The sequence below is a fragment of the Xenopus laevis genome, chromosome 2L (genome assembly GCF_017654675.1).
Source record: "Xenopus laevis strain J_2021 chromosome 2L, Xenopus_laevis_v10.1, whole genome shotgun sequence".
Classification (NCBI taxonomy): Eukaryota; Metazoa; Chordata; class Amphibia; order Anura; family Pipidae; genus Xenopus; species Xenopus laevis.
Genome location: NC_054373.1, coordinates 90128907 through 90154162, shown reverse-complemented (window position 1 = coordinate 90154162; position 25256 = coordinate 90128907). Strand labels below are relative to the sequence as shown.

Below are 25256 nucleotides of genomic sequence, written 5' to 3'. Positions count from 1 at the left end.
AGTGAAGCCGTCGCTGGCGAATTTTCAGAAGTTAGTGAATTGCCCCTTAGTGTCTACAAAACAAGGCATTTGGGGGAAGATTGATTTGGTTCCAGGAAGAGATGACATGTTCCCCTTCCTTGACATGTATATTCTTTCCATTGGATGGAACGACTAGGAAATTGTATAAGTGGATGATTGGGTGTCGGTGTGTTTATATGAATAAATAACAGTGTTTGCATGTGTATGCATATGTGTGTGTACACTGCTTCTAATGTGGATTGCACCTGATGTCACTACTAATATTTTTTAGAAATCAAACCATGTTTTAACCCTCCTTATGAGTACAGTTGTAGGCAGAATTTTTAGAACCTTTTGAAGATTTAGATTATAAAATTTAAACAAACCTTTTTTTATTAAACCTTTTTGGACATTTTAAAATATACCATTAAATAATGATTTGTTGAAAGCAAAAAAGTAAAATACAGTCTCTCTGGGATTAGAAATGAGTAATGCCTTTAATCTTTCTTGCATGGTTTTATGATGGATTCTAATCACACTAAGCTTGCCGCTACCACTCTGAGTGAATGAGAAACACACTAGGCAAACAAAGGACAAATAACAAGAGCAATGATTTATTATTCACTTTTCTTCTTTCAATTTGCAACACAACTGTTTATATAGTGCAACAGATATTTAGAAATATATGTGTATATATGTGTATATATATATATATATATGCATGCATGTGAATACAGTAGCATTCTCCATTTTTGTCGACACTTGTCCTTACCAACAACAATGAACCTAATCCCTGCCCAAACCAAAGTAAGAGATGTTTTTAGTTTTCTACATATGTAAATATATATATATATATATAAATTAAGTATGTAAAATGGTATAAATGCAAGCATTTTGTTTTGTAAAGCTTGTGGATCTGAGTTGGGAAATGAACATAAAATATATAAGCAGATACTTGGTTGGTAGTTGTATAATACAGATGGGTAAATTTAAGTTGTAGGGACAGAGATAGTATAAAAATATAAAACCCCAGAACATTAACTTATTAAATTATAAGAAAATCAAATACTGTGTGTTTTGCTGTCCACATTCTGAAATCATTTTTTTCACATTCTTAAAATCACAGTTATTTCAAAACACAGGGCAAGGGTTACCTAATTTAAGAGAAAAGATGTGGCATGACAGACTGATTTACCAAGTCATAAGGTACTGGATGTGGAGCCTCAACGGGAGATAACATATCATAGAGGCTAGGTTCCCCTGACATGGAGTGCATGGGCCATGCAGAAAAAGCTGGGGTTGCTGGTGTGTAACTAAATTGCTGGGCCATGGGCATAATATTTACACCTTCAAATTCTCCAGCAATCCCAGGAGTTTGTCCCAAGAATTGTAAATATTTTGTCAAATACTGCAGACTACTCATAATCTGTTGCATATCAACTTCATCCCCCCCACCTGCAAAGTCAGGGGAGGCCTGTTTAATAAAGGGTGTGCATGGAGATGTGAGACCCTGTCCCAACATCTCCTTCTCTTCTCTCTCTACATCTGCTAAGATTTCCGTGAAAATGTCATCAGGAATATCCACCACTTTTTTATACTTTTTGGAGCTCCTTCTAGGACAAGATGTCCAGGATGGATGGCATGGAAGGAAAACAGCTAGGAGCAGCATTGGGTGAGTATCTTCCAAACCTGAAGAAAAAGAACAAAATACAGATTCACTTAGCTCTATCATACAATAGTAGGAGTGCTAGGTTGTAGCAGAAAAAACACTATAAAAATTAATTAAAAAAAAGAATAATTAGTCCTAGAAATGCTGCTCTGTCTCTGATTTCCTGCACCCATGACTTACTATGTATTTATCAAGATCCTGAGTTTATACCCAAGTTAATTGTATCACTGCACCACACATGTTGCTTATGGCCACAATAATTATTATTGCTGGTTTTAAAGATGCTGGGGGTTTTTTTCTGCATTTTTTTCGTGTTATTTTATTTAAGCATAGTTTTCTCAAGAAAAAAACCTTTGGTAGCCAATCATTGCAATTATTTCCCAATTTCCATGTGAGAATCTCATGTGTTATTCTCCTGACTGCAAGAAAAAAACGTACTGCCACTTGCCGCCTCCCTTTGACTTGAATGGGAAGTCCCTGATCCTTAGTGGTCATGCCCAGGGTTTGCGTAAGCCCCACCACTTGGGTCAGCAAACTGGGATTGTCCAGGCTTTAGTTCTTCTTGCACTGTCTATGCAAACTTCAGCAGACAAACTATATAACAATTTAATTGCCTTACAGAAACTGCACTGGCATTTCTCTTTGGTCATGGTCCAATTGTTGAACCTCCGCTGAGACACCAGATACACACAGAGCATAATGGACTAATCAAGCTGTTTTCTAAAACTGTTATATTTGATATTTATAGATCATAAAACAGCTGCACAAAGGATATTCATCATACAGAGTATTTTATGGGAAATATTTCCTTTATAACAGCAGTCCCTAACCTTTTTTGCCCCAGGGACCGGTGTAAAGCCCTACATTTTTGCAAGGACTGGGGGGGTCGTCAACTGCGCAAGGGGCTTAAATCTTGCATCAAATTTAGTGCGCATCAAATTTGGGATCGCCGCATCAAATTTGGCACGTCAAATTCGAACGCACATCGTCAAATCCGGACTCAGCTCGGCAGCCCAGTTCAAGCATGTCCACGGCACGGTAGTGGCCCACAACCTGGCGGTTGGAGACCTCAGCTTTATTCTTATGCTTATGTTCTTTCTGTCAGCCTTATGGGGGATTCCAAACAACTCATATATGCAAGTTACCACTGGTTATATAGACTGTAGGCTACAAGTTATAATAATCAATTTTATTTTAGTTAATTGGCATAAATCTGCAAAAGTTTTTATTGTTTCAGTATGAATTACCTGGTCCACCCAAGGGATGTAGTCTGCGAGGGATTGGCTGGCAAGCTGACAGAGGAATCACAAATGCTTCCATCTTGTGACTTCGAATGATCCCATATTTTAGTTTACGACTCAAGTATGAATAAAGACGAGTGTATCCTATGGCATCTTGTGAACTCTTTGGGCTGAACCTGATCAAGCACATGTCCTGTATAAAGACAACAGGCATTAACATTCTTATTATTTATCATTATAGTTAATCTGCATAACAGTAGTGAATGGCAAAATTACCCTAAATCATATATCCATAATTCAGTAAAATGTACCCCTCTATTGTGGTCCCACTTTGAAAAAAAAAACTGAAGTCAAAGTAAACTTTATTGTCATCTCAGCAGTATACAAATACACAGTGAGACGAGACAATGTGGCTCCAGCTAGTACAGATACTAATATATCATAACTAATATATCATATCATCATTGATCAAAGCCGTGTGATACTAATAAAGGCTTTTCACATTTTTAAACTATCCTGGATGGTGATGGTGCTTCTGCTATTATATGATAAGTCAGTTGAGGTGGACACCGTTCAAAGGGTCATCTTTATTATGCTGTGTAAAACACCATTTGTAAAAATAAATGATTTAAAAAGCTATCAAGGTGTTTGTAATTTTATACCATGTGAACGCCATATTTGCTGCTAAACATTTTATTTTGTTTTTATGCCGTTTTTTGCACGGCGAAGCCTGGCGATGTTTGGTGTATTATCCCACTGTTTTTTACACAGCATAATAAATATGCCCCAAAGTGTACCTTCTGTTTAAACCATGAAAGACTTGTGAGTTCTGACTACTTCCGCTGCTACACTTATACACCCTTCAAAAATTTTAGGGTTCATTTATAAAGCACACAGAAGGGTGCAAAGTGCAAAAAATAGTGCAAACTGTCAATGCACAAATTGTGCAAACTGTACTTTTTTGTAATTTAGCAACCTTTCCCACTGATTGGCCCAGCCAGCCTCCAATCATGATTTGCCCAGCCTGTCCCCAACGAGACTGGCTCAGCTCGCCCCTAACCCAAAATGGGCCAGCCCAACCCCAAATATCCCAGCCCTCCCCCATAGTAAATTGGACAGGGGATAAGACAAAAAGGTGTTGGTCAGAAGAGTTACAGTGGAAGTGAGATGTGTATGTGTATAATATTATGGTGAATGGGAGAGTAAGAGAGATTTGGGGATACAAAACTGGAGAGAAAAGTATGTAAAGAACACTGCACAAGAAGTGAGGAAAGGTGGGTTATCCAATGGCAGTGGTGAAAGTGTGGCTAAAATATATACTAAGGAAAGGTTAAGAGAGAAGAAGCATAAGAGAAGCACATACAGTAGCTGGAATGTTTGGAGAAAATATGAAGGGGTAGTGAAGGAAAGCAGGACAGAAAAATATCAGTAGAAATCTGAGAAAAGCAAGAGTAACATGAGAAAGTGAGCAGAATTTTGCACTTGCACATTTTTTTATCTATATCTGAGCCCTAGGCTGTTTGCATAAGAATGCAGCAGTGGAGCAGTATTAAAAGCATACTTTTTTTATTATCTGACAATATTGTGTTATGTGGCAGGAAGAAGAGCCAATCAGTAAGAACAGTTTGAGTTTCTTGCTTGGTTTTTGTTTTCAACCATTATGCCTTAAAAATGTTGTTGTATAGGGCCCATGATTTCTGAAGGCAACCCTAAGAGTAGCACATGCCTGTACTTACTGTCTGACTTACACTATTGGGCTGCTTGCCTTTGGCCCACCTGCAAAATTGGTGGACACCAGTAACATTGAGAAAAATAAATGCCAGTGTTTACACTGGTTTCTACACCACCAGTTAGGAAAACAATTCTGTTTGTAAATACACACAGCTACAATGCATATCTTTTTGGTTGCTCCATGCATGGATGCTGTGGCTCCAGGTATAAACAATGGATACTATAAATCATTTTCACAAATCCCAATATTTAAAAATCAGTCAGATCAATCATTTAAAACTTTTTTGTATTTATATGAGAGTTTTGAGCTCAGTAAGCAATTTCTGATAATATAGTATATTTATATATTATATTATATTACCTGAGAGCAGCCAGGCCAGATGAGGTCCACATAATCCCAGACAGATTCAGGAGAGATGCAGCCTTTGGATGTGATAACCTTTGGCAATTCCTATCAAAAGGAAGTGCAAGTGGATGAACTTAATGTTCTTCTATAATATCTTAGAACAAACAACAGAAACCTGGGCAAAAAGACTGAATAGAATCTGTACATTATTGCAGACAGAATGGGCCATAATGAAAATGATATATGTTGAGTTCACAAAGAATAAGCCAGAGACTTTACAAGAGTCCTTGCCCAGTGTCTTGCCTTACTATGAAATCAGTGGTATTGCAGCACAAGTTAGATGGCACGGTACATTATGTACCACATAACAACATTCATTTCTAGCAGTTAACGTATTCATATGTATTAGTGTCAGAGAATCACACTTCTATTTGTTTATTTTTTTAAGTTTTGATACCTAATCCAGAGGAGAATTAGCACAGTTGACAAAAAATACAGTATGCCATCACCCTTACCTTACAAAGGTGGGTGCTGTATCCACAGACTTTATAGGCTGTAACTTTAAACTGTTTCATAGAGAACATCTGGATGTAGCCTTTCCATAAGCCTGAGTCTTCTGAAGTAATTTCTGATGTGCATGGTATATCCCTGTAAAATATATATCAAAATCCATCAGTAGGCAGCTTTGCACTAAAGGCAGGGGCACACCGGCAGATTTGGGGAGATTTATTCGCCTGCCAACTAATCGCCTCTTCTTCGGGGCGACGATCTCCCGAACTGCCTTCCCCCCTACTAAAATGAAAAATCGTCTGCGCCAATGCACTCGTAGCGCTTCAATTTCCGAAGTCATCTGAAGTTTCCCCATTAGGCAACACCAGGCGACTTCGGAAATCAAAGCACCGCGAGTGCCATTGCGATGACGTTTTCTCATTATAGGAGGCGAAAGGCAGGGGGAAGGCAGTTCGGGATATTGTCGCCCCGCAGAAGAGGCGATTAGTCGCCAGGCGACTAAATCTCCTCGAATTTGCCCGTGTGCCCCTGCCCTTAATGTCTCCTGCCTGCCACTCTTATCTGAGAGCAAAACACTATTATCAGAAGAAAAGTCGAATCCACAACAGTACATAACTCGTGCATGCTCCGGCCTTCCCTTTCAGAATTTGGGAAATCACTCCCATCCTCTAGACAGTTAGATAGCGGCAATTTTGTGGTATTTAGATGTGAACATGTCTGCTGGCTTAATTTCAATTGGTCTGTAGGATTCACTTGCCCTATGAAGAAGGAGACAGATACATGTTATAAAAGAAATAAAGCATTTCAAAACATGCAATTGAATCCTTACTATGAAGGTTTTTTGGAACCTTCAGTCCACATCATATGAACCACTGGATTATCTAAGAGTCATAAAATATACAATGAATAAGAAAGAGGGAAGATCTGTGCCCCCAAAGATGTCCCAGTAGCTCCCCATCTTCTTTTATGCTGATTCACTGCACATGTTCTGTGCTGCGGTCACTTACTGAGTTTAGGGACCAACTCACAATATACAGTACACATAGAATAGAAATGTCCCAATATAAGGCTGATTAGTAATTAATACTGAACCAACCTCATTTTGCTACGACCCCTAATCTTAGCTTCTCAACAGCTGCTCAGAGTCCACTGAACATGTGAGTGTAACAGACACACGATGGTGACCCCCCTGTGACAAGTTTGAAGTCCTGGATCATTGCTGCTAGTGAAACTTTAGGCTGGTGCAATACGTTCAGTATATACAATATGGCATTTTTAGCTACATTCATTTTTAAGGTTCACGTCTCCTTTAAAGCTGTTGCAGATTAAATTACTCAGATTTAGATTTCAGTTAGATGTTAACACTGATCAAGCACATCAGTAGTACATTTCTTGAGGACTTTTCTTGAACTTGGCAGCGATGTACTGCAAGTAAAATAATAAAGTGGGATATCTTACCAGTGCAAATGAGACAGTCAAGATCCAGAAGGTGACTCTTGTGTTGTAAAGTGGTATCTATATTCCTATTATCACTTGCTAGAGCAGGCCCATCAGACAACCTATTAGATCCCTACACAAAGACAATTAATTCATTACAGAAACCACATTTTATCCTGGCACAATATTGCAAAAAAAGTTAACACAGCCAGATGTATTCACTTGTGTTTCCATTTTCTTCTTGGTACAAGGAAACATTATAAGACAAAGCTAATTAGGCTGTAGAATAGAGGATTTTTACTAGCATCATGTAAAATATTTTGCCTAGGTTGTGCACCCTTAAACTTAAATTATTTTAGAATGCACTATGTATATAGTGAATAAGGTATCTCCTGCTGTAAAATACTATACCGATATTATATAGTGAATAAAGTTCCCTCCTATTGTAAAATATAAGGAAAGTATAGGTCACCGAGGAGTTCCATGAGCATATAAAAGCACTAGGCCGGTGTGGTATAGATGAGAGGGAAACCCGGAGCTATAGAATCCATGAATTATATATATGGTTTTTTAATGCCAACAGCTTATTTTCTAGGGAAGGTAGCGGTTAGAGGTTAAACACTGGAAACTGTGCTATAAATCCTCCTTCTGGGGAACTTTTATAGCAGCTGACATGAAATCAAACTGTAATAGGTATTTTCAAAAAAAAAAGTTTTAAACACATTAATGCAATTCCATCACACCAGCAATTATTTCTACATTATGTGATTGTAAATGGTTCCTATAGACAGACTACTGCCATTGTGCCCTCAGGGAGGGATTTCCTTTCCAACCGCCTCTAGGCTGCACCCCTATTCCGCGCATTCCTAGCGCCCCTGGGCCACGAGGTCCTAATGCCAGCACTTCCCCCCCCTCCCCACGAGTGCATGCGAGCAAGCGCCAGAACAATGGGGAGCTGCATGTCCATGCATGCTGCCCTCATATTTTGTCGCCCGAGGCCCAGGCCTTTGTGGCCTGAAACAGTCAAATGCAAATGTGAAATCCCACCTGATTGAATTTAATACATGCCTCCTTTCAATGTAATGCTACTACCACAAAACCAAGATGATATACACTTACTATAAGATCCTCCAAACTCCAGTTTTGATCTGGATTCATATCAATTTCTATGATACCCTTGTGGGTTAATTTGGTGATCTGAATTTGCTGATGCTCTCTCTCTTGTTTTTTAATCATATCCAGGACCTGGAAAAAGGATCATAAATAATGAAAAAAAATAGAGAAGAACTGGTCATTTCTTTACAAAACAAATGCAGGTGGTCACTCACATGCTTTTTTTCCTCGTTCCTCCAATTGGTTAGCTCATCTCCAGCCATTTCTGTTGAGCTCAGAGAAGCTAGGTGCTGTGGAGTGATCTCTCCTAAAACAACGCGGCGGAAGAGAACCTAAAGGCAGTGCAAGGAAAATGTGTCCATTCCATTACTACGGAATCAAAGATTGTCTAATACAATGCAGAAACCTTTATCTTGCACAGTCTGACTTTCCAAATTTACTGTTAAAAATAAATATGTTTATACTACAGGCTCCCTGAGGAAGAACTGCAAACCTGCCCCTCAATTCAGAACCCACACATAAACACATCCAGCCATTTACCCTTTCCTTTATCATGCGCAGCATGTACATCCCTAAATTTAGACATATGAAATAACTTCATCAGTTAAATTAGGTGTAAATAATAAAATAATCAACCCCAGAATTTAATGGAATTTTGCTTCAACTGAGTAGTCAATAAAGGTCACCATATAACAGTGCTAAGTGCTAAGGCATCTAAATTATCAACCCATGAGATGCATGGTCCAATCAAAAGGACTGATCTCATAGATGGCTTCTGTTATCTGAAAGGATTGCAAGATGGTCTGTGGTAAGAAATTCCTGAGTTGTATGCATGCTCAGATAGTCAGTCACTATGGACTAAATCAGCAATTTCCTCCATCATATATATAGTCATGTATTGCAAAGGTAAAGCAAAGTCAGCCACTCCAGAAAAATTTGGCATCGTATTGGGGCAAAAGAAATGGCTCAACCAATACCTGGTCAAGGATTAGCAAAATATTTGTTGGAATGGTTTCACAGTCCTAGAAAGGACTACATGGGGCCATTGATGAAGAGTTCTCCATATGGATCTGCATACAGTAGACCGTTATAATGATCTACCATTTGTACCCCATAAACCAGACTGGTTCGCTAACTGGGAGGGCAAAGATTACATTTTCATACAATTTTTATGGTAAGCATTATATGCACTTCTCTTACAGAATTTTAGGTGTTTTTTTTCTGAACCCACCTTATTATTGGGGTCCTTCAGATTGAAAAGAATACTCCTGTATTTGTTTTTGTATCTCACGTCAGTACGATGAAAGAGCTCAAAAATCTCTTGTTCGATATTCTTAGCAGCATTTGACAAGGTTTCCTCCTCTACATCAACTTCTGGTACCTCCTCAACTCTTAAATTCCAAAAAATAAACAAGTTTTGCTCACAGAGACAAATAAGCTGAAAAGAGCACCTTGATTCTAAATAGAAATTACCTTTTAAAAAGCACATCACACAGTGCCTGCACTGCTAATGTTCGAAAAATTTCCGAGGTACCTGTGGCCACTGGAGCAGGGGTATGATTTTTCTTTGTTATATGGGTCTTTCTAGTTTTCTTCCTCTTTGGATATGCTGATAAATAGATTATGAAATATTGAGAGACATGCTTAATATTCACTATTAGTGTAGAAATGTTTTTATTGCATATTCAACTTGCTTAGTTGGTCGCTGTCAGCATTTTAAAATAGTTTCCAGGCACACTTACACTAGGCAATTGCATTACATCAGATTTTTCCTGAAATGGTTCATGCACCATGACATAAATTTTTAAATAGAGCTTTGCCTACTGATCACAGGAACATATACAATTAGTCAAATTTAAGAAAAACTACTAACAACTGTTCAAGCCAGAGACTTTTAAAACTATGAGCTATGTTGTTCAGCCTGCATGGCTACATTATCTAACCTTAAAATATTCAGCTGTCATTTCATCTGAGGGAATTCAAATCTCTGTAAAATCACAAAGGTGTCAGTAAACTCCCATAGATATTTTTTAATGGTGCAAGACTTACTGCCTCTGTTCTGGATTTAACTATAGGAAGCAGAAGTCTTCAGAATTGGGAAGTTCAACAAATACAACTTTATCAGATACTCCGCACAGCCTCTAACTAGTCTTTCTTTTCCATTAGCATTTGTAGTTTTTCAGGTATGTGGATCACTATACCTAATATGTACTAATATTTAAAGATTAAAGGGATTCTGTCATGATTTTTTTATGATGTCGTTTTTATTTCTAAATTACACTGTTTACACTGCAAATAATTCACTCTACAATATAAAACTTAATTACTAGATCTACCAGGCAGCTGTTATCTTGTCTTACGGTGCTGCTATCTGGTTACCTTCCCTTTGTTCTGTTGTTAGGCTGCTGGGGAGAAAAGGATGGGGGTACTTGCAGTACAGCAGTTAAGAGTGACTGAAGTTTATCAGAGCACAAGTCACATAACTGGTGGCACCCGGGAAACTGACAATATGTCTAGCCCCATGCCAGATTTCAAAATTAAATATAAAAAAATCTCTTTGCTCTTTTGAAAAATGGATTTCAGTGCAGTGCAGCACTATTAACTGATGCATTTTGAAAAAAAAAACCCCATTACAGTATCAGTTTAAAGAAGAACAAATTATTAAATTGAGCTAATAATGCTACATAGTGAGGCTTGTTTATCAGTGCTGGGCAAATCTGGACCTGGGCAGTTACCCATGGCAACCAATAACTGATTTCTTTCAATGATCTTCAGAAAGGTGAAAAAAATCAGTGATTGGTTGCCCTGGATTATTGTCTAGGTGCAACCTTGCCTAATGTTGTTAAATCATCCTCAATATGTTTTCAATTTATTTACAAATCCACAGCAACCTAGGTCTTCAGCAGAGAATATCTGTCTCATTTTAATACAGTTGGCTTAATATCTGACTTTTAAGATATCTGCGGTTGTCTTATTGAGGTGCTCCTGGTTGCAAGAGCTGCTGACAACATTTTTTTTTTTATTTGAAAGCATCATAAAGAATCTAATGTGGTTCTGCCAGACAGATTTGACACAGGTGGTTCTTTTAAAGTTGCAGAATATGCCACAGTCATTGGAAGTGTCATTGGGAGAGTTTCATGGCTTATGACAGATATTTGTCTTTTAATAAATCAGAACCACTCACATCCTGTCCTTCCTGTTTTTCTATCTGACATGAAGTGCAGAGAGCAGAAAAACCCCAAGTGTTCTCTGAATAAACAGTAAGGGACATTATTTTGCTTCTTCAATATGACAAGACCCCACACAAATAAACATAAGTATGCATACAGGTACAGAGTATGAGCAAACATTTCTTTTTTAAAAATGAATTGAAAAGAAATCTAATTTAATTTAGATGCATCTACAAGCTTTGCAAAGGCAGTCAGCCAGTGTCACTCACTTGATTGACTAGCCATCACCTGCACATGGTCTATTGCCCTCTTTTTGACAGATGCATATGGTCCCAAACATCCGCCACTATCACTTGGTATAGAGGAGAGATGTTTCTTATAATCTTCCTAGAAAACAAAAATAAATGAATTAAATAATGAGATTCTATTTACTGGCAGGAAGTCTCTAAGTTTGTTCTTAATTATTGGAAATCAATCTATATTATCCTTAACTTAAAAAAAACAATCACACCCCAAATTATTACAATGATATATCAATCAATAGATCTCTTGACATCAGTGACTGTCTCAGAGATTCATGCTGAGAGGGCCATACACAAGTAATGCTGCTGACCAACAGCTAGAGATTAAGGGCCAATATACTGACATATTTGCTAAATTGCACCAGTGCAGTTACCAGTATAAAAAAAATTCAATTCGAAAAATGAAAGCAAAATCTGGTTGCAGATATCACTGGGGAAGAGTTGCCATTGGCAGCTACACAAAACCAGGGCTAACTGAATAATCACAAAATGCAACTGATATGTTTTATAATTAGCCAAGACAAAAGCTGGGTTTGAATGCCCCATATAAAGCTGCATCAGAACCCTCATTTGCATATTCAAATTAAAGCAACAACTAAAAAAATTGGCAGCCTTTCTTAAATTATTATAGAGAATATGGATGTAGCATATGAAATTATTCAGATAGAGAGGAACGTAATCCCCCACCAAAATCATCCACACACCCCCACACACCAAGCATCCTTATATACACTGTAAAATAAGATTTATTTTTAAATTATAAAATGTTCCATGCCCTTTAAAAGCAAGAGAAAATTGCAAAAACTCATCAAATAAGAAAAAATGTAATCTACTTGTTAAAGAGGTTTGTGCCATTCTAGCTATCAGTAAAACACGACACCTGACAAGCACTAATTAAAGAAAATTGAACATCCTTGCGAATAAATGTGCAATCCTATCAAGTAGGATGCCATGCCCCATTAATATTAGTGTTACAAATATCAGAGAACTGTATTACTTGCAAAATAAAACAGTTCAATGAGAGCGAGATCAGAGTTGGCTTGCAGCCATCCATTGCTTTTGTCTTCAAAAATATGTATAGGAAGTATAATGTATCCATTTTTCACACAGTTAGTAGTTACTGAGCTAGACTGAGCCAGGCATTTGTTCACTAATGAATGTCCTGGACATTGATTTCAGACTAGTCTACAAAATATGCACATTGCTGTCCTCAAAGGAGTGTCCATTCTCCTTTAAATGTATATAGACTGCTATGTCTTGTCCTGAGGAGTTAGCCCTCCTATGTTGGGCCATTCTCCTGAGTGGTTGTTTATTCTCCCCAATGTATAAATCAGTGGACTCTTCGCTACACTGCACAGCATATAGTTTTCATGTGATTTGATGTACCAATGTCTGTCTTGGAGTGTTGATTGGTTTTAAAAACACAGAAATGTAATATTGGTTGATAATTTTCAAAGTATTTTTTGATGTTCCAGCCACATATGGGATGACTGTGTTGCTTCGCCTGCTATGTATGAGATGATTGTATTTCTTATCTTTAGCCATGACATTGTTTGCTACAGTTTCAGCTCAATGGTGTAAAGTTCCTATAACCCCCAGTTTATTGTCCAGAGAGTGCTGGATATACTTCAATATCCAGCCTCCCATAATCTGATAATTATTGCACATTCCAAAAAAGTCAAGTTGCTGTCTTTCACATTTTCCCTAGGGAACGTCATGGTTTTGTCCGCCGAGTTTATGTGTTTAACGAAGGCTGGATCCTAACTTGCTTTAATTGTGACACAAGTGTTCAACAACGCTGTCTTAGTGCTTTTCCATTGAGAGTGTTCCAGTGTTTTAAACAATTGGATAAACAGACAAATGCATAGCACAGCCATGTTTTTTGTCTATAAAAAACTTTCTTAAGCTTGAAGTAAGTGGTATTAAGAGATAGGTCCAGCAAGGAACAAACTTGTTCTGGGTTCAACTTTGTAGTGGGTCAAAGGGTAATGTCTTGTTTCAGCCATTTTCTCACTGTTTCGAATGCGTCAGTGGGTACCCATGTTAATAGTGATGTCACATCATAGGACTCCATTGTCTCAAGTGTCATCTCATGCACTCTCTTGACAAAGTGCATGGAGTTTTGAATGTGTTGTACAATGCTACCAACTAAGGGAGTTAAGATGTTTATCATGTATTTAGCGATGCTATAAGTCACAGAATTGATGCTGCTGACAATTGGCCTTAGTTGGGCTTCTTCTTTGTGTATCTTAGGGAGTCCAAATAGGAACTGAGTGACTTCCACTAGGTAGAAGCAATGATATAAATCTGGACTGCTGAATTATTCTATCTGCCTAGTTAAGGCTTAGCCATGTTAGCACTAAAGTTATGTTGTCATTTATGTCGTCATGTTATGGAATGGCAATTTCTTAGCAAATTTTCAATTGGTCTTCATTTTATTTTTTATGGTTTCTAAATTATTTGCCTTCTTCTTGATTCTTTACAGCTTTCAAATGTGGGTCACTGACCCCAGCAGCCAATAATGTATTGCTTTGTGATGGTCCAAAATCCTTGTTACTTTTTGATTACTTGTCTTTCTATTCAAAACCTCTCCTATTTATATTCCAATCTTTCACTAAAAACCACAGCCTGGTAGTTAGGTTATATTGGACCCTAACAACTAGATAGCTGCTGAAATTCCAAACTAGAGATGTGCTAAACAAAAAGCCAAGTAAATCAAAATCCACAAATAATACAAAATAACCAATTGTAGATTGTTGCAGAATATAACTCTCTACATCATGCTAAAAGTTAATTGTAAGGTGAACAAACCCTTAACAAGGTCACAGTAACTTATTCTTACATCCCACTATTGCTTTCTGTAAAAAAAAAAGTAGTCTTATCATCAGCCACAATTTTAATATAAATGTGTTACTGATACAGTATAACACTGTATACAGTGTATGAGCCAACTATTCATCAATTTGTTAACAGGGTGATTTAGTAGCCTGATCTAATCTCTAATGACTCCTTTTTCCTCAGAGAAACCAAACCACAGCAGTGGACTTTACTTATTTTATAAGGATGTCCTTACTTCTGTGTTGTTTTGTGATGTGTCACAAAAAAAAGAGCTTTCACAAATATGTGTGATACTGCAGGAAAAAACACACAGGCACATTATCTACTATACAGTATATTATGGTACCCCACTACTGAGAAAATTCCAATTTAAAAGGAAGATGAATGACATAGATGCTGCACCGCAAAAGCCTCAAAGATGCCCTAGCACTGAAGCACTTTTAGTTCCTTATATAGAATGATGTACACTGCTTCTGGATGTGGCAAAATAATCTAAACATTACAAGTTTATTTCCCTTGCTGTACAATATGGTTTTATCCCTAGCATACGTTTGTTTGACTTGTTCCTTCATTTTCAGAGGGACAAGCATCTCCATCTTCAAAAGGATCTTCCAGTTCCTCTAGCTTCTGTATGTCTCCATAACCTTCCATCCATGATCCTAAGAGCCTACAAGGGGAATCTTCTTTCTGCAACATGATAGAGAGAAAATGGGAAAACTGAGAAACCTGAAACTTTAACCCATAATCTAAAACAATATGATCACACATGCTTTTGTAATATTGTATACTTTTTGCATACTGTATATTTATTCCCTACTCTTGAGGATAAAATTATCCAGACTTTTGGCCCATTTTATGATGCTCTTACCAAGCTTTAACATGTATTAGTTGATGCATTTGGTGGAATTGTCAATTTATAAAGCATTAAAAAGTCAGGAAGAAGGTTAAAATACTTGTTGATGCAATCATGGAAAGCAGTAAAAGGTTACTATAATCTCGCTAGATGTTAATCCTCCTGTAGGAAATAATGTAAATATAACAGGTCTGAGCTGACAGACAGAATGCTGATTGAATGCTTAAGTCCTGTTACAAAAATAAGTAAGGCTAGGTTGCCTTTTTCTTGCTACTGAATGAGTTATATGAATGGTCTATTCATTGTTCTTCCCATATCTGCCTTAAAATTTCTTCCATAACAGAGAAAAAGAATAATAATTTTATTAGTAAGCTCCTCGCATAAACTTAAAGTATATACCCCCTTGCTGAATATGAGTTCAATGACTATAGCTTGTGCTGAACATAATTTTTGCCAGTTGTTTTAAGTATGAAAAATAAAAAAGGTTGGACACTGGAGATTCCTATGGATTATTTAGTTTGCTATTTGTCAAAGATGCATCCAGTTCATAGGAACAGTACACACCTGTTTTTAACATCAATTCAGTGAATTGGGCTTTTTTTGTGTGCTAAATATGGAAAACAGTGAAACTGGAACTAATCCATGTTTGGACCAAGTCGGCAGCTTATTGGCCTGTGTGTGGGGCCATCTGACGGAAAGTCGGCCAGATCTTGGTCGGGCAGGTTAAAAAATCCCGTCGGATCGCAGCCGCATCTGTGCATGTATGCAGTCCTGCGTTCCAATCGCATTATGATCCGATCGTTGGGCCTTAGCGCCCACGATCGGATCAGCCCAATATTGCCCACTTCAAATCTGGAGAGATCCGCTCATTTGGCGACATCCCCAAACGAGCGGATAATTCCCTCTGCATTATGGACTTCAGCTGACAAGAAAGGAAGGGAGTGAAATTGTAAACTGGTAATTAATTGCACTACAATTCCGATTTTACGTTTCACAAGGGGTGGCAAAAAATGTTTGTATTTTTCAGGTAACCAAAAAATCCGAGGGGGGAGACTTTTTAACCAATCTGTTTTATATTATACTTAAATAATCTCAACACCAACAGGTGGGGGTCTTAACCACCTAAATCAATTCTATTCAAGCCTGAATTAGTGGCAGGGCCACAAAGACCTAGGCCTAGGGTGGCAAACATCAGGGGCGGCATGCACATGCGCCTGCGCAAGGGGGGGGTGCACACAAAGGAAGGCGGGCAGGTGCTACGACCTGGTGGCTTAGGGATGCTGAAGAGGAAGATCTGGGCTTGATTCTATCCACAGGAATATCATACACCAGACAATGTATGTATCAGTGTTAAGATTTATTATTGTTTTCCAATCTTTATTCACATTAAAAATTGTCTGACCAGTCAAACTGCTCAGGGTAAAAATTAAACTGGGTAAATAGCATTCCTCCCAACAATTTGGTAACAGAAAGAGAGAAAAATATTTTGTGGCCAAATCCCCTATTTACCAAATGTTAATTTTACAAAATTTGGCAGGTTATTAAAGTTTGAACACATTTCCAAGTTTTTTTTGTGCTATTATAGCTTTGCCAATGAAGGTGAATTGCCCTTTAAACTGCAAGTCAGTTTCCCCAAGAGATCTGCTTATCTTAAATTGGACAGTTGTCAACACTAGACAGAATTGTCTAGAAATTGTTTCATAAGTATCTAAGTGCACCTGCCACGTATTCTGGACTCTATGCCAAAAGCCAAGTTTTAGAAACGTAGTATCTTTTTAGTGCGGGAGATCAAAGAGAAAGTCGGGACATTTCAATTTGGGACTGCGGGTTCAGCTGTCAAAATCAGGACTGTCCTGCGAAAAACGGTACAGTTGGGAAGTATGAAATAGATAGGCTGCGCAAAATAAAAATATTTTCAATATAGTTAGTCAAAAATTCACTGTATAAAGGCTGAAATGAATGGATGTCTAACATAATAGCCAAAACACTAATTCCACCTTTCAGCTCTCTTACCTGTTACCAGTAAGTCAGTAACCAATCAGTGAAGGGGGGCTATATGGGACAAAACTAGTCAGTTTGCTTTTGGATCTTACCTATGTGCTATGGATGAAAAGCAAACAAATTGAACAGTTGCGTCACATGTGGCAGGAAGTAGTGCTCTGGCTATTATGTTAGACATCCAATCACTCCAGCCTTTATACATTACATTTTTGACTAACTAACAATATTAGAATAACATTTTTTATTTCACACAGCTTATCTATGTACCCAGTTTATTTTTTACACTGAACTGCTGCTTTAATTCATAAAACCATATGTTGCACTTGTTAAAACTGTAATCACAATTCATATACCATAACACAGAAAGAGAGAGAGAGACAGTTCAACAGTGTGGGATAGAGTTACCAACTCCCTTATAATACTACATATCCAGCAAGGGCAGGTGTAAAGTATACTACTGTTCAATCAGCAATCCTTCCCCAGTCATATATATGTGCTGCAGAAAGATTTTATACAAATGTCCCCTCACCCGTTACTGTTGTGCACGGATATATAGAGAATATCTGTGAGGCTAATCTCACAGAGACCATCCAATGCCACTGAGCCTTGAAGAGATCAGTAGTCACATCCTGGTTGTACAAGTGCTTGAGGGCTGAACTTGCTAAAGTTAATTGCTGCTTCATTAGAAAAGTATGGCAAGCACTCCTTCTGACCAGGCCCAGGTCAAGGGTTGCCACCCGGGTGGTATTTTACCGGCCCAGCCGGTAAAACACCTGCCAAGGCCAGGGCCGTTATTACAAATTAACCAGCAATGTAGCTGCCGGTAAACTTGTAATACCCCTAACAAAAGCCCTTCGTCCGCCCCCAATCCACTCAAAACTTACCTTTTCTCTGCCTTCTGGCCATCGCGTGCTGTGGCCCCACCCCCTTTACATCACAGCCCACCATGTTTACATCATGACTCGCCCCTTTTATATCACAGCCTGCCCCTTTTGTTCCCGCCCCCACCACCAGCCGGTGGAAATTTTATGAAAAGTTGGCAACCCTACCCGGGCCAAGCCGACCACACGCCTAAGGCAACCTGGCAACCCCCCAGAGCTAGGGTTGCCATCTTTTCTGTAAAAAAATATTTATTTATTTTATATTTATTTATCTTTTCTCCCTCAACCATCCTTTTTAATGGCCAGGCCGGTAAAATACTGGCCAGATGGCAACCCTACCCGGCGCATGCACAAACGTGGCGATGTGCAAGTGGGGGGGAGCACACACAGAGGAGCTCTGGAGACAGTGTCGGCCAGTCCTTGCACAGAAGCCGGAAGTGGCTTCAGACTTCGCTCCCAGGCCCCTAGCACAGCTGAACAAAAAAGAATGTAGGCACGGGGTTCAGGGGGATGTTGCGGCTCAGGGAGTGGGGGACCAGAGGGCACTTTGCGTCCGATGCTGACTGGAGATAAGTGCCGGTGGGAGAACAAGGGTCCGGACCAGGAGTAGGCTAAAGAACTTACCTCTTCTTTCGCCTACTTCTGGTCTGGACCCTTGTCTTGACACCCTCACTTCATTGCACCCTAGACATGTGCCTCTTCTGCCTGCCCCTAGTTCCGGTCCGGCTTCTGACATTCGTAGAAATGAAATCAAGTCTTATTTCATCAGTCTGAAATAACACGGATGTTTTTGTTTTAACATGATGAAATAAAACTGGATTTCATCCCTAGAAGTTTCATAAGGAGTGCTTACTGTTCTTTTCTTCAATCCCAGCTATGGGTTTGGGGCAATTTATTAGGCCACTTGAACATACCAATGGGTGTGTTTCCTTATATTGCTTCTTGTACTGTTATATTGAAGTTTTATATACACGGGTCACAGGTCAACTTAATCAGGTGAGCTGTATGAATTCACACAGCACAAAGACAGCAGAACTTGTAGATATGAAAAGGTTTCATGAAAAGTTTTTCACTACAAATGTTCTACCATTTCTGCTTGATAGTTTGGCATTGCTCAATCCCCTCTCTCTTTTGTTTGCTTGTAGCTAATTTGGCCAAATCAGTAGCATTTCCACTGTATTTACACATTTTTATCCCCTTTTTGTATTTTTGCACTTTAGTAGAGTTATTCTGTTGGAAGTTTTGCAGTTATTCTGCACCCCAAGCATCTATGCGGTTGTAACACCCCCACGCCCCCTCCCTTTAAAATGGTGGTCTTATGCATTTAAAATTAAACGGAAAGTGAAGTCTAGAATAGAATAAGGCTAGAAATGCTGTATTTTGTATACTAAACATGAACTTACTGCACCACAAGCCTAATCAAACAAATGAGTTATGCTTTAAAAGTTGGCCACAGGGGGTCACAATCTTGTAACTTTGCTAAACATCTTTGCAAGACCAAGACACATGCTCAGTGTGATCTGGGCTGCTTAGGGATCAACATAAATAATCAAAACTGCACAAATCAAATAATGGCTGCCAGAAGCCAATACAGCAAGATTGATTAATAATCAGAATAGGCAGACTGCACTAAGTCCTGTGTTGTCATGTAATATAATGTGGATTTTATAGTTTTTGTATTGTTTAATACAAACTTTCTCCAACTCAGCAGAGCCAGTGGCTGCAGCAAAATAATCCTCCAAATAGAATCCCAGTTTATCTGTTTAATTCTGGCTCCATGATAATTGTCCCTGCAGCTGGAGTTTGAAAAAGTGGATGTAAAGGCAAAAATAAAATCCAATACAAATCTCTACACAGTCGCCGACTGTTCTACAGGGAAAAAAACAAAGCTGCTTGAGTTCTGCATGGCTGGAAAGTAAGGCTCCCCCTGCTGTTCATAAGTATAATTGTTTCCCTGCCCAGCAGTTAGGGACCGTCTGACAATTCCTATCCACAGCAGTAAATGAAGGGAGAATTTCAATGCATACAGTCAGGTTTCTTATAAAAACGGTACACATTTTTTAATTAAATTATATTGGAGATAGGTTTCTTTTTCATTGAAGAAAGTGAAAATCGGATTTTATGTTTTTGCCTTTACATGCCCTTATTTGTAACTTGTATTTGTTATTGAATGCAGTATTTATCTGGATGTTTATATTCACTACATTTCTGGTTCTGACACCTAAAACAAACATTGCATCTATAAGACCCCAAGGAGGACAGAAAGAGATAAACAACAATGCTTGCAATTACACTTATAAATAACTTAAAACATTCTATTCATATAGATTTATATTGCAATGTTGCTTCAAAATACATTTAGAAATACATTTTCTTTCATTATCAAAAAAAAATCAACCCTTTTATGTAATGCTTTAAAAGCAAAAAGGTGATCCTTGTTAATAAGTAAAAGAAAGAAATATAAAAAAAAAACTCAGTGTTAACTTTAACTAATACACATAAAACAGGCAGAAATGCTCTTGTTACCTTACACTGGAGCAAAGATTAATGGGCAATGGCAGGTGATGAATAAAATAAAGAGAAATGGTTTATTATAAGAAAAAGACAGATAATTACTTCCATTTTAATTTGTGGGGAGGGGATTGATGCTTTAATAACATTTAATTAAAAGTGAATGTTAAATTATGGTTCGCGGATTCACAGTTGTGGGTCAGCAAATTGTAAATCTTTGAGTCTCTTTGAGTCTATAATTGCAAACATTAACATAACCCTGACATTGTTCTTTGCAAGAAAAATGCATGAACTGAATATATTATGAAACACAGTAAAGCAGATTGAAATACATACATACAACACAATTTTCACACCTCTGGGATGGAAAGAGAAACTTTTGTCATCCTCCTGGAGCACAAACAGAAAAGGAATATTAAAGCATGACCATACATGCCTTCATAGAATCTCTTTATTCCTCCATATTCCATATTTTACCTAGGGGGTTGTAGCAAAATGCATAACACTACAATAAAGGTATAGAACCTTACTGATGAAAGAAAGAAACACAAACAAAATGAAAACACAAGCAACTAGATACAGTGTTGGGCTTTGGGCCCTCATAATCAGAGGGCAGGGGGCATAGATAAAAGTGCACATTGTATATCTGCAGGGTCCGGATAAAAATAGATAATATTAGCTGAGGAGTCACCATGTTCAGGGCTCTCACTTCCCTCTAGAAAACATCAGTTACACAAATCTCTGCCTTACAGAGTTAATGATCTGATCTGACTATTTTATATAGAGAATACATTATCCCATAAATCTCTCTCCCTCTCTCTTTCTCTATTATATTTCTGAACAATTCATAAATCACTTATTTTTCTCCAGCAGATTTCCTATGAATAACCCGAAACCTAACGTGCTTCTATTATTCTCCCTAACTTGCAATTATTTTTTTCACCTTTACCGAAATGGTTGCGATCGGAGGACAATAGGCTTAATCTGACAGATAGGAGAGTAGATAATTTTAAATGACACTGTGCCCAGTGAGCAATGAATAAAAAAAAGGACGTTAAATAGGGCTACGGAAATCTGTTATAGGAGACAAATTATCTTGCATTATCAACATTTTCCAAGCGGGTTTGCATTGGATTGAAGCACAAAGCATTGTATCAATCAGAATCAGACTGTGCCAGTGGGAGTAGATGGTAGTTAGAGAAGGCTGGGCAATTAAGCAAGCATTCCAGGGGCTCTGGGGAATGTGCTAAGTGCTTCTTTATTTATTATGTAAATGCAGTTCCATAGGAAATGTAGTACAGTTATGGGATCCCTTATTCAGAAAGCTCTAAATTATGGAAAGGCCACCTCCCATAGACTCCATTTTATCCAAATAATCAAAATGATTTGCTTTTTCTCTGTAATAATAAAACAGTACCTTGTACTTGATCCCAACTAAATTATAATTAATCCTTATTGGAAGCAAAACCAGCTTATTGTTTTTTTTGCCAGCCCAGATCCTTACAGGCACATAGCAATGGGGGTCGGGACTGCGAGGGGTGAATCAATGATGTAGTGAATCAATGATGTAATGGGACAGGGCTATGATAAAATTGGCATGGGGTTATGATGAAATTGGGGCTGTGATGTAGTTGCTGGTGCGGACCAAAAATGTTATTTGGAAGCAAGCTTAAAGAGGTGATGGGCAGGATGAAGGGGGAGTGGGGGGCAGGACTGCGGAGGGTCAGAGGCGGGCCTGAGGCAACCCTATGTCCAGCACATTAATATTATTACACCACTGGCTATTAGATTAAATTCTATGGATATCTTAGATTACTTTTGTCATAACAAATTCTCTTTTAATCATTGTGCCTGATGTAGGAATATCGTTCTGCTAGAAATGGTGTCTTGTAACGCCATTTTACAGTGGTCAGTTGATGCTCAGTCACACAGGGGTTAAAGAGGATATTCCGAGCCCTGATGCCTCTCTAAAAGTGAATGTGCCTTTAAAAAATAGCTTTGTGTTCTATATGTACCTGTACACACAACTTTTTACAACATAAGCAAACTTAAAATAATGCTGCAATTACATATTGCTAATTATTTTCATTTTTAAAAAATCCACATTTGTTATTATAAAGAAATAATGGAGCATTTATTTTCTTTCACCCAATACTTCACCTAAAATTAGCTGAGTTAGATTAACTAGAGATAATGATCTCTGTATAAACAACCCCCTTCATTCGCCTCTTTAACTGTTTAACAGATCAGCAGGAGTCCATTATGCCGGGGGATTATTTGTGTACCAATATTCTAGTTAACTACCTTGCACGAACCAAGAAGTTATAAACATGGAGTAGCTTCAATTTCTGTTTGCCCTGTTTCGGTCTAGAACTTATTAAAACTATAGATGATTTATTTAATTAAACAATAGGCTAAACATATGTTCAGACCTCACGCTGAACAAGTGGGAATGCTGCTCTCCCATGCTGAGCAGCTTGCACTGTAGGATGCCTGACATTCTGCAGCTGGCCAGACCTGACAATGCACTGCAGTTTATCTTTCCCTGTTTTAATTGGCTACCTACATCCAACTGTGCTAATGGTTCAGCATTCATTTGTCACGCAGACAGGAACTAAAAAAGATCTATGGGGAGCTCCAATAAAGGCGGTAAAGGTAATCAGGCACCATATAGTATTTATATTTATCAATGCCTACATGATGAGGGTGATTTTCAGATGTTATCTATTCCCTTTAATGTTGTGCCCTACACAATAACAGGAAAGAACTCTGGTTGGCTAATTTCACCCTTGGCATTTTTTTCACCAGCACGAAAGAGAAAATGCCACTACGGTAGTGACACCTATTGCCATTGAATACAATGACATCTGCCAATAGCACATTCAGGTCTGGTGTGCAAAATCAGCAAACAAAAATGTAATTAGTATTTTGTCACCGATTATGAAGTGTGTTGAATTTGATGGGCTTGAACCGTACCACGTTTTTGGTGTACAATGACATTCCATAGATGTTTTACTGCCCTTGATATAACCATTTTCATGTTGACATATTATATTTATTCATGTATTGAAAAGTTATGTTCTATAATTATAGCACCACTTATAATGGGCTGCTTTTCATTCTATAGCAGTCATTCTTGTAAACTCTGGCAGAGCCCAGATGCTTTTCCATGCCCCAGACTGCTACTACTGCACTGAATCTGAAGCCATAAAATTGTCACTGCAGTATCTATAGCATGATCTCCAGAGTAATGGAAATATCATGTTAGTAATATAGTGAAATTGTATTAAAGTATTTCACATTCTACTGACTTTAACTTACTTGAATAAAAGGGTAGACTGTGTTGGAATTCACTACCCAGTGCAGTGTTTTTCCTTGCTCGGCTGCTTCCATTGGCATTTCCCATGACATGCTGCTCTCCTTTGGATCATCGCTCTTGCTTTTGGATGGAGATTCCCCACGAGGACCAAGTTCTACATGAAGATAAGGGTCACTGGCACACTCATCAGATGATGCTATCTGGAATTTTTCAAATAGTCCCATGGGGCTTCTTTTTCCAGACTCAGGTGGGTAGACTGTCTCGGAGGTCTGAATCATTTCCTTCATGTTTTCCTCAACCTGCAATGGAATTGTGACAATGAATAAACAGTGCCTTCTACCAATTTGTACATATAGGAGGCTTTATACAGTGCCCAGTCTGCTTAGACTATGGTACACTTTATGGGCATGTTTAGATCAAATAATTTCATTTCTATACATGTATATGAATGATAAATGCATAAAAATAAATTCAGACTTATGTTCTCTGATTAGCACTTGCAAAGAGTAAACATGGGCACAATCAAAAATATTTACACAGCGGGTGCCCCTAGGCCTGCTGCCGTTTATCGTCCATGTCCCCTCCCCTTTATTTGTGCAAATTTCATCATCAGGACCGGAGCAATGGGGATTTGCGCACGGGAAATTTAAAAATCTATTGTATCTCCTGTGCATCCCCAGTGTTTCTGAACCAACATGGGTGTGGTTGGGCCGCCTAAAATCGTGCCGCCCTAGGCCCTGGCCTTGGTGGCCACTCCACAAATCCGGGCCTGGGTATCTGTCAGCCCAGTCCAACCCTGGCTGTGATAAGTACAGGGCTTGGCAGTGGTCTGTACCCCTACTAGCACTGAATGATGTACAAGTTTTAGTGGGTGCCTCCCACCACCCATCCCAAATATAATGATGCCGCACACAGCCAACACTGTATTTATAGGACATGTGCAGGATACTTTGTTCCATTTTGGAGGCCTGCGCCAATTCAGAAAAGTTCAGGCCACAAGTTGCACCCTTTCCTGCAATTTGTACATTTTCCCTAATAAGTACATTTATGATGTGATCGGTTATTGCACATTGGTCAGTGTTAGTAAATAGTAAAAAACTCCTGGTACTTTGCAGGTCTGTAGGGTAAACTAAAATTTATGAATAAAATTGTCTTTGTGTTCGACATTTCAGGAACTTTGCAATTCATAAGCAGCTATTTACCCTACCTGGTCCAATACTTACTATAGAATGTACTGAACGTTTACATAGTTTCATGAACTACACGGTTTAGTGCAAATATTAGATTCCATTTTATATTCAGATCTATCTGAGGAGTTTACAGGTAACTTTTTT

At 38.3% G+C, this 25256-nt stretch overlaps 1 protein-coding gene across 1 annotated transcript; it reads right to left on the bottom strand.

Annotated features, from left to right (window-relative positions):
* Positions 1-674: 674 nt before the first annotated feature.
* LOC108707506 (SPOC domain-containing protein 1-like) lies at positions 675-24217 on the bottom strand. The gene is made up of 13 exons (XM_041582161.1): positions 23925-24217; positions 14907-15044; positions 11487-11604; positions 9521-9656; positions 9279-9438; positions 8263-8379; positions 8054-8179; positions 6956-7067; positions 6114-6255; positions 5503-5635; positions 5003-5092; positions 2917-3103; positions 675-1689 (listed from the first exon to the last, which is right to left on the bottom strand). The coding sequence occupies exons 1-13, from the start codon at positions 24207-24209 to the stop codon at positions 1160-1162; spliced, it is 2274 nt and encodes a 757-aa protein (XP_041438095.1). The 5' UTR covers positions 24210-24217; the 3' UTR covers positions 675-1159.
* Positions 24218-25256: the final 1039 nt, after the last annotated feature.

Excerpts from the sequence above, each read along its gene's own strand:
- LOC108707506 (XM_041582161.1), bottom strand. The coding sequence starts at position 24,209 with ATGAAGGAAATGATTCAGACCTCCGAGACAGTCTACCCACCTGAGTCT. Across the intron at positions 9,657-11,486 it reads GGTGATGGCTAGTCAATCAA|CATATCCAAAGAGGAAGAAA; the intron begins GTGAGTGACACT and ends TCTATTTATCAG. Across the intron at positions 7,068-8,053 it reads GGAGTTTGGAGGATCTTATA|GGATCTAATAGGTTGTCTGA; the intron begins GTAAGTGTATAT and ends GTCTTTGTGTAG.